Raw genomic sequence first — 13953 nt, forward strand, 5'->3', positions numbered from 1 at the left:
CACTGAAACCTCCGCCTCTTAGGTTCAAGTGCTTCTCCTGCCTCAGCCTCCCGAGTAACTGGGACTACAGGCATGCGCCACCACGCCCAGCTAATTTTTTTGTACTTTAGTAGAGACAGGGTTTCACCATGTTGGCTAGGATGGTCTCAATGTCTTGACCTTTTGATCAGCCCGCCTCGGCCTCCCAAAGTGCTGGGATTACAGGCGTGAGTCACCGTGCCCGGCCCATTGTTCTATTTTTTTAAAAAACTCCTACTATATGTATTTTTATGATTTGCCACATAAAAATAGAATTTTAGATTATAAGAGAGTAAATAAGTTAGTATTTCTGTCTTCACAATCTTTTGCCTTTTCAAAATATGCTTTTGAAAGGTCACACTCACTAACTGGGCAAAAGTCAAGTTGGCATTTTTAAAAATCAAAAATAAAACTTTTAAATTATAAAAAAGACATGATAAAATTTCAAAAATTACATTTGTATTATAATTCAAGCTGCACAATTTACAATTCTCAGATAAGACCCTTTTAGAATTAATTTACTATGTCCCTAAGAATATTTAGTATATGATACGTGTATATTATCATGTATATTTATCAAATGGATATAATACATGTATTTTGAAACTAAAACATTACTTCTCTGAGTAGGGTAAGCTTGTCCTTTGAATCACAGATACAAAGAAAATTTGTTTGGTAATCTCTTGCAACTCTTAATATATTCTTTTTATCCCAGAAATTTACCTTTTTTAAAAAGTAAAATGTTAATACATATTCAGAATCATCCATTGTCAATTAGAGCAATCTAAAATTTCTTTAGTTACAGGTATATATTTGAGGGCAAGTTATGAGCCACAATTTAATGATGTTAATTTAGTACTTCATTGGAACAGCCCCTCCCGCAAACTGAAATTAGCTCTCAAAAGATGGAACAAAAGCCAAGCTAAGTTCCCTAACATTAATGAGTGCCTTCAATGGGCCAGAAACCATTATGTTGAATGCCAGGGATATGAAGGAGAGAGAAAGAGTTCCTGCCTGCAAGGAAGTAAATAAATAAGTAAATAAGAAATTACTGTCTAATGTCATAAGTGTAGTAATGGAAAAGTACATACAAAGTGCCTGGAATATGACAAACACTCAATAAAGGGAAATCCTGTTATAATGCTGATTAAAAAGTGCTTTGGGTTACACAGGAAAATATTTAGGCAAGTAATTATCATTAAGTCCTTCCAATAGTACTAATAAGAAATGGTGAGAGGTGTCTTTACATACATCATTTCACTTAATTCTCACACAACTTTGAGAAGTGGGTATTGTCATTCCTCTCATTTACAGACGTAGAAGTGCTGTCACTCTACACATGATGGAGAAATGAGGCTTCAGGCAGAGTCCACTGTCACTTAACTAGGATTGTAACTTGAACCCAAGGCTGAAACCAAATTTGTGCCCTTTCTTCAATCTCTAAGTCTGAGGACTTTTCCTGTCACTATGAAATGCAACCCAGTAATCTTAGAGAATGTAAATTATCTAATCCTATTAAAATCAACTAGCCTGTGTATCTGCTGTTTATTAGTCAGTAAATACTGCCCAATAAATGGGTGTTACAGGAAAGATCATAATTCAAAATTCAAAATTCTACATGGTATAATAGAAAAAGCATAAGATTTGGAGGTGATTCGACTTGAGTTGGAAATCCACCACCAGCCTTGACCTTGGTTTAGCCAGTTCAGACTCTCTGCAGTGCAATTTAAGTTTACTCATTTGAAAAATGTGAACAATTCTATCTGCCTTGCAGGGTTGCTGTGAGAAAAACAACAAATCTGAAGGCACCTGGTTCAGAGCTCAGTACACAGTAAGCACTCAGTACATGTTCATTTTCTTTGTCCAAAAGGTAACATTGCAAGGTTGCTGTGAAGATTAAAAACAACAAATCTGAAGGCACCTGGTTCAGAGCTCAGTACACAGTAAGCACTCAGTACATGTTAATTTTCCTTGTCCAAAAGGTAACATTCTGAAATATGTGCCCATTAAAATGTGCTGCAGGTGGCAAAGTTGACTAATCTAAGAGCTGGTAAGATTTATCCTTGGAAATTAATTTCTGAAATAGAGAAGTATACTTAAAAACATTACTACTCATCACCTATGCCAATAGCTATTCCTTTCATCTTCACAATGCTCCACAAACATCCATTAATAAGCTCTCACAATAATGCCAAACCAGAAAACACATAGCAAAGGAGGGGCTATGTGGATTCTAAAAAAGAAATAATGAAAGTACCATGTTTGACACTTACAAACACAATTTCTGGTATCTTTTGCCCTTTCAAAAAGCCATCCACTGTGAATGGCTCAAGTCAGGTACTTCAAATGTTAATAAGAGTCATTAGGGTTTCTGATTTCCTACAAGGAAAACCATCATGTTTTCCTGGGAAATTTCAGATCACTGCCACAGTACACTCTGCATACTGACAGCAGAGGGCTTTTCCGGCTCCCCACAAGGAAACTCAGGGTGGAAGAGCAGGGTTGTTCTTGGTCCATCCTCCACTTGGACTGCTCCTTTCTTACTGTATACCCCAAGAAGCAGCTAAACTGACAGAATGCACTTCAAGAGGATTTTTCCAGGGCACAGTCAGAAAGGTGTGATGAGAAGTGTAGAGATAACAGAGCAAGTGTTATTCCCCCTGAAGAAATGAGATTCTTACAAAGCCCTTACAAAACCCTCACTTACAAAATAATAAAATAATTTTTCATAATAATTAATTTATAATAATTAAATTACATGCTGGACTCAGAGGATTTTGTAAGTACGTTCACACTCACCAACCCACTTAATTTTCCTGAAGATCCTGAGAGATAGGTGGTGTCTTCCCTTGCCATCACTTGAAGTTTACAGGTGAGCAAACTAAGGGTTAGGGAGCAAATGGAAGGTAAAGCTAACTAGCCTTTATTCACAAGGTGCAGAGCCTGGATCTGAACTGACATCTTCTGGTCACTGACTCCCATCTTCCTTCTTTACCCACTACAAGTTCCATAAGCCCTGGAATGCACATTCCAGGCCACAGCCTTCTGCAGCCTTCTGCAGCCTTCTGCAGCCAGCAATGACAAACCAGAACACACTGTGTTCGCTCCTGTGCACACTCTGCACATAAGCTCTCCCTTGGCCTGGAAAGCCCTCCTCTCTCTGCCATCAGATCTAGCATGCCCCTTCTGCAATCCCCCATCATGGCTCTTACCTTTCTCTCTCATACACATTTCCATTATGGACATGTGCTACACAGCATTGAAACTCTCCAGCCTCCTATCTTTCTCTATCACTGGACTGTGAGCTCCTTGAGGACTGGGACTGTGTTTGATTCATTTGTAATCCCAAGGACCAGTGCAGAGCTCCTGATTTTGCTGGTAGAATAAATGAATAAATGGATGACTCTCTAGGTCCTCACCTGCTTTCTATAGCCAAATCTGCTTTCCTTGCCTGTTCATTACCACTTCGCTCTCACCATAAACCTCTCTTATCTCTCCTCTTCAGAATCAATGCAAAAGTAGGAGTGAATTCATTCTTTTAAAGCTATATTGCCCTTATCATTGTTGTCTCCCTCAACTTCCTTCAAACTATTCCAAGAGGCTATTTTCAAAACCTAGGGCCTTCCATTTTCCAAGTAAGGGCATCTTTACAGCCTTTGTTTCTTCATCTCCACATAGGAAATTAGATCTCCTCTGTTTCAGGCCTAAACTCATGTTTTATTTTCATGTTGAGTCTGAATTTGGCTGAAATCTGTAGTACCATCTTGAGGTTCACAGCCCCGCAGAACATTTCTACCTTTAAGAGTTTCTGTAAGTCACAAAGCCAAAGCCAATGGGGGCTCTTGACATTTTCCTTCAAGAACTATTAGATCTGGGCACGCCTGGCATGTTATTTCTTTTAAATAAGTGAATAAATAAATTATCACGTAATCACTTCTACATTCACTCAATTAACATCAATTCAAATATTCATTAAATATTAATTGCATAGCATAATAGTTAAGAAAACAGTCACTAGAGCTTGACTGCCCAGGTTTAAATTCCTGTTTAGCTGTGTGACCTTGGACAAGTCACTTAACCATTTTGTGTCTCAGTTTTCCAAGTGTAACTTGGGGCATATCAATAGGATAATGTTATAGGCTTCACAGAAATGTGGTTCACAGGAATGTGGCAAAGATTAAATCTATTATTGTTGGATAACTGAGTTCCATGGCACTTGATCACTGTCCTCTAGGAATTTAGTCTTGGAAGGTTAGTAGACATTTGAAAACAAAGTTCCAGATGCAGTGAGCCAAGTACCATAATCTGAATGCCTTTGGCAGTATGTCCCTTCCATGTCTTTGCATACATGTCCACTGAAATGCTTTCGCCATCACCATCTAAATTACCCTGCCATTTTGCAAGACTCCCTGGAGTCCACCTCCCTGACCTACATAGCTTCAGACAACTCCTGTCTCTCTCCTCTGTCCTGGTACTTACCACCCTATATTGAGTCGCTTTTTACCTGTCTGTCTCCCCACTGACAGGGAATGCCTTGAAAATAGGGCCTGAATTTTGGTTGACTTCTTACTCCCAGCATGCAGTACATGGGGAATTCAACCAATGCCCACTGAATGGATCAGCTATCAGACGCAGGTGCAGGGTGCTAGGAGAGTTTAGAGGCAGAGCACACGGGGACATAGGAGGAGACATCCTTATCTCCAACCCATCAGGCTTCTTTCTCAGCATGCTGAGATAATCATAAGAGGAACGGGTGACTCTTTATTTTAAAATGCTTTTTTTAAAGCGTTCTCTTACTCTTCCTGCTCTGTTTATTTTAGATGAGTACAGCCATCAAGATTAAAACAAATGTGAACTAGTGATAAAGGGGGTCAAATAAATTCTGGGTGAATCACAATACTAACATGTCACTAACCACAAGAGGAAAAAAATATTTAGAGTTTCATTCAGTGCCCTGTACAAAAAGTACACTGACAAATATTTGGAAAATCATTCTTTCATTCTTAAATGTGTTTCATGGGGGAGTTTTGTTTTGTTTTTAAGGTAATTTCAAGTCTACACATTGCTAATGAAAACAAAGGAGGTTTGGGATGAGAATAAACTGTGCTTTTTTCTCTCTCTTCAATCTCAATTTTAATCAGGTAAATTGATTTTAATCAGTGAAATTTAAAAGTTTAATTTTAATCTTTAATTTTATATAACAGTATACACAATGGAGACAGGAGATAACAATACATAAAGGTTTATGTCTACATTCTAAAACTAGTGCTTTCCAGTTGCTCTCACCAGAGCATCAATTAAGTTTATGTATAATTCCAGTTAGCACAGGAGTCCTTCCTTGAAATTTTTGACCTATGAAAATAACCAAATCATCCATCCCCTTCATCCCCCACTAAAAAGTAAATATTCTAACTTATTACTAGAAAGAATTGGACTCAGGATTTAAGACTCCAGAGCCCTTTTAACCAAGTGCTTTTCTTCACAGAGCCCCAGGCCTCTAAGAGCCTGTGACACCAAGAGGATGGGGCCAACACAGTCTTTGACACAGACCAGTCTCAATCATATTGATTTACAGCAAATCTAATCTTATTTTCTTCACAGTCCTTTCTGAGATGACATATCTTTGATTTTGAGATTATCTGCTCACTTTTTTGAAAGTTATAGAATGGGAAGTAGCTCTCATTTTTCAGTTTAAATCTTCTCTCCCTGTGAGCCCCAAAATAAATTACCAATACCTAAAATGCACACCCTAGGGGGACTGAACTTATTTTAAAAATCTTCCTTTATTAGATGCCTACTATGTGCCGGGCCCTGAATCAGGTTCTTTACACATGTTAATTAGTTTATCTTCTAAACAAGCTTTGGAGGAAGGTATTATTAGCCTAATTTTACAGATAAGGAAACTGAGGCTCAGACAGGCTAATGACTTTACCAAGACTCCACTACAAGTAAGTGAAGGAAAAAAGCACCCCATTTTGCAGACTCCTAAGATGCCCTTAACCAGCAGAATACTCATGGAAAGGTAGAATCCTATGATAATGCCAAGACTAACTAACCTTCTAGGTTCAGGCTTCTGCAAGGAGCCATCAGGAGATCTTAACAGCCTTACTTGAGAAGACATTCTGGCTGACCCTGTCCTTAGCTGAATGATTGGCCAAATCCTCCTCCTGACCCTCCTGGAACATTTATCCCATTTCACAGAATAGGACCTCTCTTCAAAGGCTGGGACCCCTGGCCTCTTTATGAGTTCTCTATGTTAAGTTTTCCTGAGGCTCAGACACCTCAGTCCAATTGTCCAATCATTCCACAGATGACCACCTTACATCAAATGCAGGTCAGGCAAGCCTGTCTCCAAGAGTTAGTAGTTGGACATATGAAGCTCAGCCTTTCAGAGTAGGGCATCGACGATTCCAGCTCATCAAGCAGAAGCAAGGCACTGGCTGAACTATTGTGGCCTCACTGTGTGCCACAAACAAGGACTCATTAGTGTAACTCTCTAATGTAGCATCTTTTATTTTTTAAACAGCATTTCACTATGTGAAATTATAAAATACCACATAATATATAATATCTACTTTTATTATTTTTTTTTTAATAAAGATACAGAGTCTCTGCCACCTAGGCTGGAGTGCAGTGGTGTGATCACAGCTTACTGCAGCCTCAAACTCCCCGGGCTCAAGTGATCCTCCCACCTCAGCCTCCTGGGTAGCTGGGACTACAGGCACACACTACCATGCCATGATCTACTTATTACTTACTTACTCTATTCTCTGTCTTCTTCCTCTAAAATGAAAGCTTCATAAAGGCAAGGACTTGTCTTAGTCACTGCTATTACCATTACCTAGAACAGTGTCTGGCAGGCACTCAACAAAAATTTGAAGAATGGGACACAAATTAATATTGTATGATAACAATAATGATGATGATCATTATCACTTTATATGCCAAGTAACTGTTTTAAATCCTTAATATTCATTGGTCCATCACATCCTCACAACAACCCTAGTTTACAGATGAAAATGTTGAGGCATAGGGAGTGGAAATGATTTGCGCTAGGTCACAACTGATAAAGCCAGGATTTGAATCCAGGCAGTCTTGATCAAAAGTCTCTATTTCCTTGGGAAGTTGAAGCTGCAGTGAGCTGTGATTGCACCACTGCACTCCAGTCTGGGTGACAGAGTGAGACCCTATCTCAAAAATATCCCTATTAATAACCACTAGGCTAAATGTTTCTCATTAATTCCTACCTTTTAAGGGATGAGTAAGATAAAATAGGAAACAGAACATGGGCTTTGGAATGAAACAAACTAGGTTTTAAATTCCCAGTCTGATATTTTCCTAGCCATGTAACCTCGTACAAGTTACTTAAACTACGTTGTCCTCTTTCTTCAAAATGGGAATAAAAATGTCTATTTCTTAGAACTGTTGTGAGATTTAATGAGATAACCTAAGTAAAGTTCTTTCTGCAAAGTCTGACACACACATTACATAAAGGGTCACTATTATTGTGATGTATCATTGTTAACTGCGTGGTACAGACAGCAAGTGACATAAAGGAGTCTAGAGGAAAGAAGAATTACCGAGGAATTACAGGTGAGTCATGGTGATCAGGGAAAAAGTTTTACGTAAATAGATATACTCAAGATCTTCAGCTCAAAGTTACAGAACTGGGGTTGGTGAGCAATAGCTGTGTCAAAACCAGTCTTCATAACAAGGGGGATTTGGGTCCAATATCCCACTCATAAGCTAGGGGGCACCTGATGGGAACACATTATGAAACACCTAATTAATATCTGACTACATCAGTTAACAATTAATTACTGAGCACCTACTTGGTGCCAAGCAAAAAGATAAACTCAGGGTTGATTGTTCAGGCAGTGGTGAAACCTAGACAAATAAACATTTGATTATGGAGTGTGGAAGACCAATGATGGAATGATGCTGGCAGTATTAACAGAGTTGGCTACAACCCACAGTGAGTTAAGGCAAGCCTTTCTGGGTGACACAGGCCTCCTATTTGTCTCATGAAGCCAGATGAAGAAAGCAGAAAGATGTTGGAGACCGAGGGATCTGTGTGAGCATCGGTAGGGAACACCGTGGTGCAGTTCTACAGTGGAGCATGAACAGAAGGCAAAGAGACCCAAGATGGGAGGCTGGAAAGGAGAGAAGGAGTCTGGCCACAGAGGGGCTCCTGGGTTTTGTGAAGCTACCTAGACCTGGTCCTGAGCCACAGATGAATTAAGTAGCCATCTCTGAAATATCATCTTAATTGTGTGCTTATAGCAAATACACTGTTTCTCCATGAAATACAAACAAAACAGCACTGGGAGAGTGAAAAAATACATTATTTTTTAGGCTTACTGCCGAATTTTCTTTAGGGCCCTATTTTCTTCCTGAGTAGATCACAGGTATTTTTAGCACTAGTGTAGTATATCACCACTTCATAACACTGTTCCCCTTTTATGCTCTAAAGTTGTTTTAAATTCAACTCTGTTCAGCAAATGTTACTCTCCCTTTCCCAGCACTGTACCCTGAGCCACTTGGTAAATATTTGCTGAATTGGGCTGGATTCACCTAGCAACTACTGTATAAGGTAACATTGTGTCAACAGGCAAGGATGAAACTTAGGGGTAGGCGGAGATAAACAGATGAATATCTGAGCTCACTCACCCTCAATAAACTTGAAATTCTGATGATGCAATTGAGACATGTATATGACAATACATACATACCCCAAGGAGGACTGTAGAGTGCTGCATCCTATCAGTAGTGACCTGTGCCGGTGGTGGGAGTCTGAATCCCACTTCTCACAGCACATTCACCAGATATTCAGCTCTTTGAGGGCAGCGGGCCATGTCTCCTTTACTACTAAATATTTACAGACTACCAAATAGTAAGTCTCAGTAAGTTTTTATCAAATGGGTCTATTTAATCCTAACAATCCTGAGTGGTATTAATCCTTTTAAAAATGTGGAAACTGAGGCTTAGAGAGGAAATATAACTTGCTTGAATTTATAAAGCTAGTAAATGGCATTGTAAAAATAACAATAACAATGATAATAACAATTTTCCATTCTAAAGAAGCCCACCTTCCATTTATCATTCTCCAAATGTCTCTGCCCTGGGATTTGCTTTTCACACTAAGATGGAAAATGTTCTCTCTGGCTGAATGAAACTTGAAGTTTACAATTTGAGTTCTTGAGCTCTTGTTGGCTTTTCTGTGCTGCCAGTTTTAGGAGCTCCAAAAGGCACTGAATGGATTTGGGACAGATGGATCTGCCCACATTGCAGGTAAGAATACCCGTGCCACTAGGCATATACAGCTAAACATATAAAAATGTACAGTGTTTCTTTAGTACAAAGGTTCCCTAATCCCTAGAGGAGAATTACTCCAACTCCAATTCAATGGAATAAATCTTTAGTGAATGCCTACTATGTGTCAGGCACTTTTCTTAACACTTCTGAAGTAAAATATACAGTACTCTATGTGTCTGCCCTGCTGTGATAAAATAAATCCTTATTCACCTTCTCACATAGTAAAATACAAAGGGCAGCTAGTAAACCCTCAAGGACAGAGACTGACTTATCTTTGTAGAGGAGTACAGAGCTAACACATAGTAGGCACTTTAATACATTTTCATGGAACTGAAAAAATTTTTGAAATTTCATTCTGGAATCAGACAAAGCTGGGTTCAAATCAAATCCTGGCCCAACCAATTACTGGCTGTGTAACCTTAATTTATCCCTCAAAACCTCAGTTAGCTTGTCCATAAAATAGAGAAATTAACATTTACCTTTTAAGTTTGTTCTAAGGATTAAAAGGGATGGTGTTTGTAAGGCACAGTGCCTGACTCATATCAAGAGCTCAAGAAATGAAAGCTAATCTTATTATTTCTAGTCCCACATCTAGGTCACCTTCACTACTGATTATTGTCACTTTTATTATTACATTGCAGGTTTTGCTACATAGCACAACCAAGGCATAAGGTTTCCTAGTTAATAAATACTTTGGTTAATAGAGAGACCCAACATATACCATGCAGACATTAGTAGTTATCAAAGATGTAGGATATGATGCTTCATATTAAATCTAAAACAACTAGAAGTCATCCTTTCTTTAATAACTCGGAAGATACTAGAGATCTTGCATTGCATAGTTCTAAAAAAGCTGACCGTTATTTTTCCTTTGGATAATACAGAGCTCACTATTATCTAGACCAGTATTTCTCAAACTTTTCTGACCATGACCCAACAAAGTAAAACAAAAAAGTAAGGAACATACTGAACACCATTGAACACCACAGCTTCATATCACAACACAGAACATAGGTAACTGAAACAAAGATTCATGAAATAATACTTACCCTTAATAAGTACCAGCCAATAATACTTTCTTTTCTATTTCATTCAATTCTATCATTCCATTGTTTTAATTTTTAATGCCAGTCAAGACCCAATAAACTATCCATAGGTAAAACTAGAATCTAGTAACTTACTAATATTGTTATCCTGTCCAATAGAGTGTATCAAGGATACAATTCAATGGATCCTCCCATTAAGCCATGAAGTTTTATTCATTCTGTTTTACATATTAAGAGATTGAAGGTCAGAAAGGTTAGGTTAGTCAGGCTAAATAGGCTCCCAGAAGTTGATGACAGATCCAAGATCCACAAGTCTAACTCTGTAGTTCAGGCTCTTTAAAAATCAAAAATAAAAACAAAACCCCCAACAAAAGCCATATTATGACAACCTAATTCAATAAACATTTTTTTGAGTACTTACTATGTACTAGACATTGAAATAAGAGAGGATTTGACATGATCTATGCCCTCCAGGGCTAACAGATGACCAGTCAAAACAAGCATGCCTTGGTACATGTACTTGCAAGTTTGAAGTGTGTACATTTTTATACTGGAGAAAATAAGCATATTCCCCACTCACCACCATCTTCTCTCTGGCCACACATTATCCCACAAAATGAGCACTGGAGACCTGTTGGTGAGAGAATGCAGTGTACTCCTCTAATGGCACACTTCTTTACAATCTGAAGTAAAGTCAATATTTTTCCTCCTACTGCTTTCTGCCACTATAACCCTAAAAGCAGTCCTTAATGTGACTTCACCAATGAGCATCATCATCATAACATCACATTATGACCAGAAGAGTGCTCTAATGCCGATTCGCCTAACCAACGTCTAATTTAGAAGTATCTTTAGGGTGACTTCAACTTCTGAGAAATAATGGCTCAATAAAGACAGGTCTTGACCCTGAAAAAGAATTAAGAAAGGACAGTCCTCTGACCTAAGACATTCCATAGCTACCACTTCAAAGTAAAAACCAAGTCAAAACAACTGAACCTTCCTAAATCATAGCTTTTACCTATCTCTTTCTAGCTTTATCTTTACACAACGTATGCTGCATTCACACCAGATTACTTACAGTTTCTTAAGTAGGCCTTGTAAGTTCCCATCTCTATGCCATTATTCATATGATTCTCTCCATGTGGAGTTCCCCTTTCTTCTAATTTTTCCATCTATCCAGTTTTCCTGGCTCTACTCAAATGGCATTTCCTCCATGAAGCTTGTCTCCTTCCCCCAGCAAGAACTAATGTCTCCCTCTTCTGTACATTGTACCTCCTCTGCTGAGACACTGTCCACATCATTCTGCTTGTCATTGTCCTCGCTTACTATAATATATTTTAAATACTATGATGTTCCAGGATGCATCTAGAATATGGTTTATATGCAACAGACATGCAATATATACATATATTTATATATATTTATATAAATATATATTTATATCAATATATAAATATATTTATATATTTATATACTTATATATACTATATATTTATATAAATATATTTATATAAATATATATATTTGTTGATTCTCCAATGAAAAATTTGATATAGAAGATAAATTACCTTATTTTTCCCCCAAGAAAAGTAAAGTTTGGCTGAGCTGGACATATTCCCAAACACTCTGGAGCGAAGACTTCTGATATTACTAAATATGCAAGCTTAGTCAAGTGGCTAAGCTTTATTTTCTATAAAAAAGAGTTAACAGTACCTGCCCTAATTACATTAAAGAGATCAAACTGACACCATAGGGCAAAAATTATACAAGGCTGAGTGAATATGAAAGATGATCTCTATGGTCACAGATCTGTTACAAGCAGAACTATGCTGAGAACAGCTGAAGTTCTAGAATGCGAACTTGTTCTTCGGTTCTTGGGAAATGGACATGGGATAGTTCAGGAAGAATACTGTTAAGATTATACCAACTGCAAGCCCATGCCTCCAAAATTCAATGACTGGAGACCTGTTTAAGAATTCTTACTAAAGCAGTTCTAAGCTCCAAGTCTTTTTTCTTCTCATGAAAAACTTCAGCCAGAAATCTAAAAAAAAGAAGGAACTGAGATTCAAGTATTGACCTAAATACGGATGAATTTTTAACTTTTAAATAAACAAACACCTACCTAGCAAGAAGGTCCTAAGAATATCCAACCTTCTCATTTGCCTGCTCAAATCACTAAATTATTTCTTTTTTGTCCTTCATTAATAGGCATGAGATTTTCCAAGGCTAAAATATGGACAAACATCTTCTATACCATCCCTTCTCCAAAATCAAGTCCCTCCCGCTTTTTACAGATATATTTCTGCCCATACAAACACAGTCTAAAAACCAACCAAATTCTTCCAGAGAACTTGCATATCACATACAATATGTATAGACACACACCTGCAAAATCCTCCAAAGATTCTTGGTGAAGACTTAAAATAGATTCATATGGAAAGAGAAAAGTTTTATTGTCTGCCTGTTCCATAGCAAAGGATCTTTTTCTTTCTTTTTCTCTTTCTTTCTTTTTCTTTCTTTCCTTTCTTTCTTTCTTTTATTAGCATAGGACCTGCAAAATGGCATTTGGGATATCAGATCAACTAATAACCCCTTCCCCTACTTTTAAGGATTAAATTGAAGAAAAAAATCGACTTCCCTTTATGTCCTGCCTGTAAGCATATGAAGTAGAATTCAAAATCGGTGTTTCAAGATTGTGTTTTCAATTTGAATCTTGAATCCCTTCAGGACAATTTGTATTATTTCTTCATAATGGCAACAAGTCACAGCAACAGGTCCCCATTTAGAACAATTCGTGAATTAATTTATGGTGCCTATTTATTTATTTCCCCCTTCAGACCCTTGGGACAAAGGTACAAAATTAGGTTTAACCTAACACCAGTCCTGACGCCACCCATTACCCCTTCCCAAGTGTGTGTAATCAACAACTACACCAAGGCTTTTGTGGTTGTTTTCCTCTTTTCTCTCTCTCTCTCTTTTTTTTTTTCTTCAAATGGGAGGGTAATGAATTGAGGGTCAGCATTCTGCTCACATCCTGCACATCTCTTCAGTCAATCTGATCACTTCTAGAGGTGTTCACACTGCCAAAGCCATCCATCATCCTGCCTTGCCAAGCAGAAGGAAAACTGACGGCAAGTTACAAAAATCTCATTAAGCCACTTTTTGCCTCAACCTCTTCACCATTCCGTGAGAAACAGAACTTCAAAGTTCAGCCTATTGGGAAAACAAGGGGAAAGGAGGAAAACAGCTGATACAGTGAAAAGGAAAAAAATAGATCTGAAGTAAGTTGGTTTCTAGGAAAAAGTCAAATAATTTGCAAGTTACAATATACAGACAGGAAAGATGGGACCATATCAATTAAGCTTAGCCTATTTTTATTTTCTTTCTGGCTGACTTCTAACTTTCCTAACAGGCTCTTTCATGAAATTAAAAAAACAGCACTGGTTAAAATTAATTTTATCTTCATCATTTTTCTCTTTTGACAACTAAATCCCAAGTGAATTCTAATTCCAAAGGAGATCATGGATACAGCTTGCGAAATCCTAGGAGGATGCAGAAAACTTAATAAAGCCAT

At 37.8% G+C, this 13953-nt stretch overlaps 1 protein-coding gene across 20 annotated transcripts in view; it reads right to left on the reverse strand.

The window, feature by feature from the left end:
- ELAVL4 (ELAV like RNA binding protein 4) overlaps positions 1–13953 on the reverse strand; it is a 154459-nt gene that overhangs the window by 71149 nt on the left and 69357 nt on the right. For 3 of the 20 annotated variants that reach the window (XM_054488675.1, XM_054488652.1, XM_063656358.1), the window contains exon 1: positions 10960–11144. The exons of 16 other annotated variants lie outside the window; for them this stretch is intronic. In XM_054488675.1, the coding sequence (XP_054344650.1) occupies positions 10960–10965 (6 nt within the window). In that variant the 5' untranslated portion in view covers positions 10966–11144. Of the gene's footprint in view, positions 1–10959; positions 11145–11947; positions 12208–13953 lie in introns of those variants that run through there. One more of the 20 variants, XM_054488657.1, reaches the window with a different exon arrangement.

This window comes from Pongo pygmaeus, chromosome 1, assembly GCF_028885625.2.
Source record: "Pongo pygmaeus isolate AG05252 chromosome 1, NHGRI_mPonPyg2-v2.0_pri, whole genome shotgun sequence".
Taxonomy (NCBI): domain Eukaryota; kingdom Metazoa; phylum Chordata; class Mammalia; order Primates; family Hominidae; genus Pongo; species Pongo pygmaeus.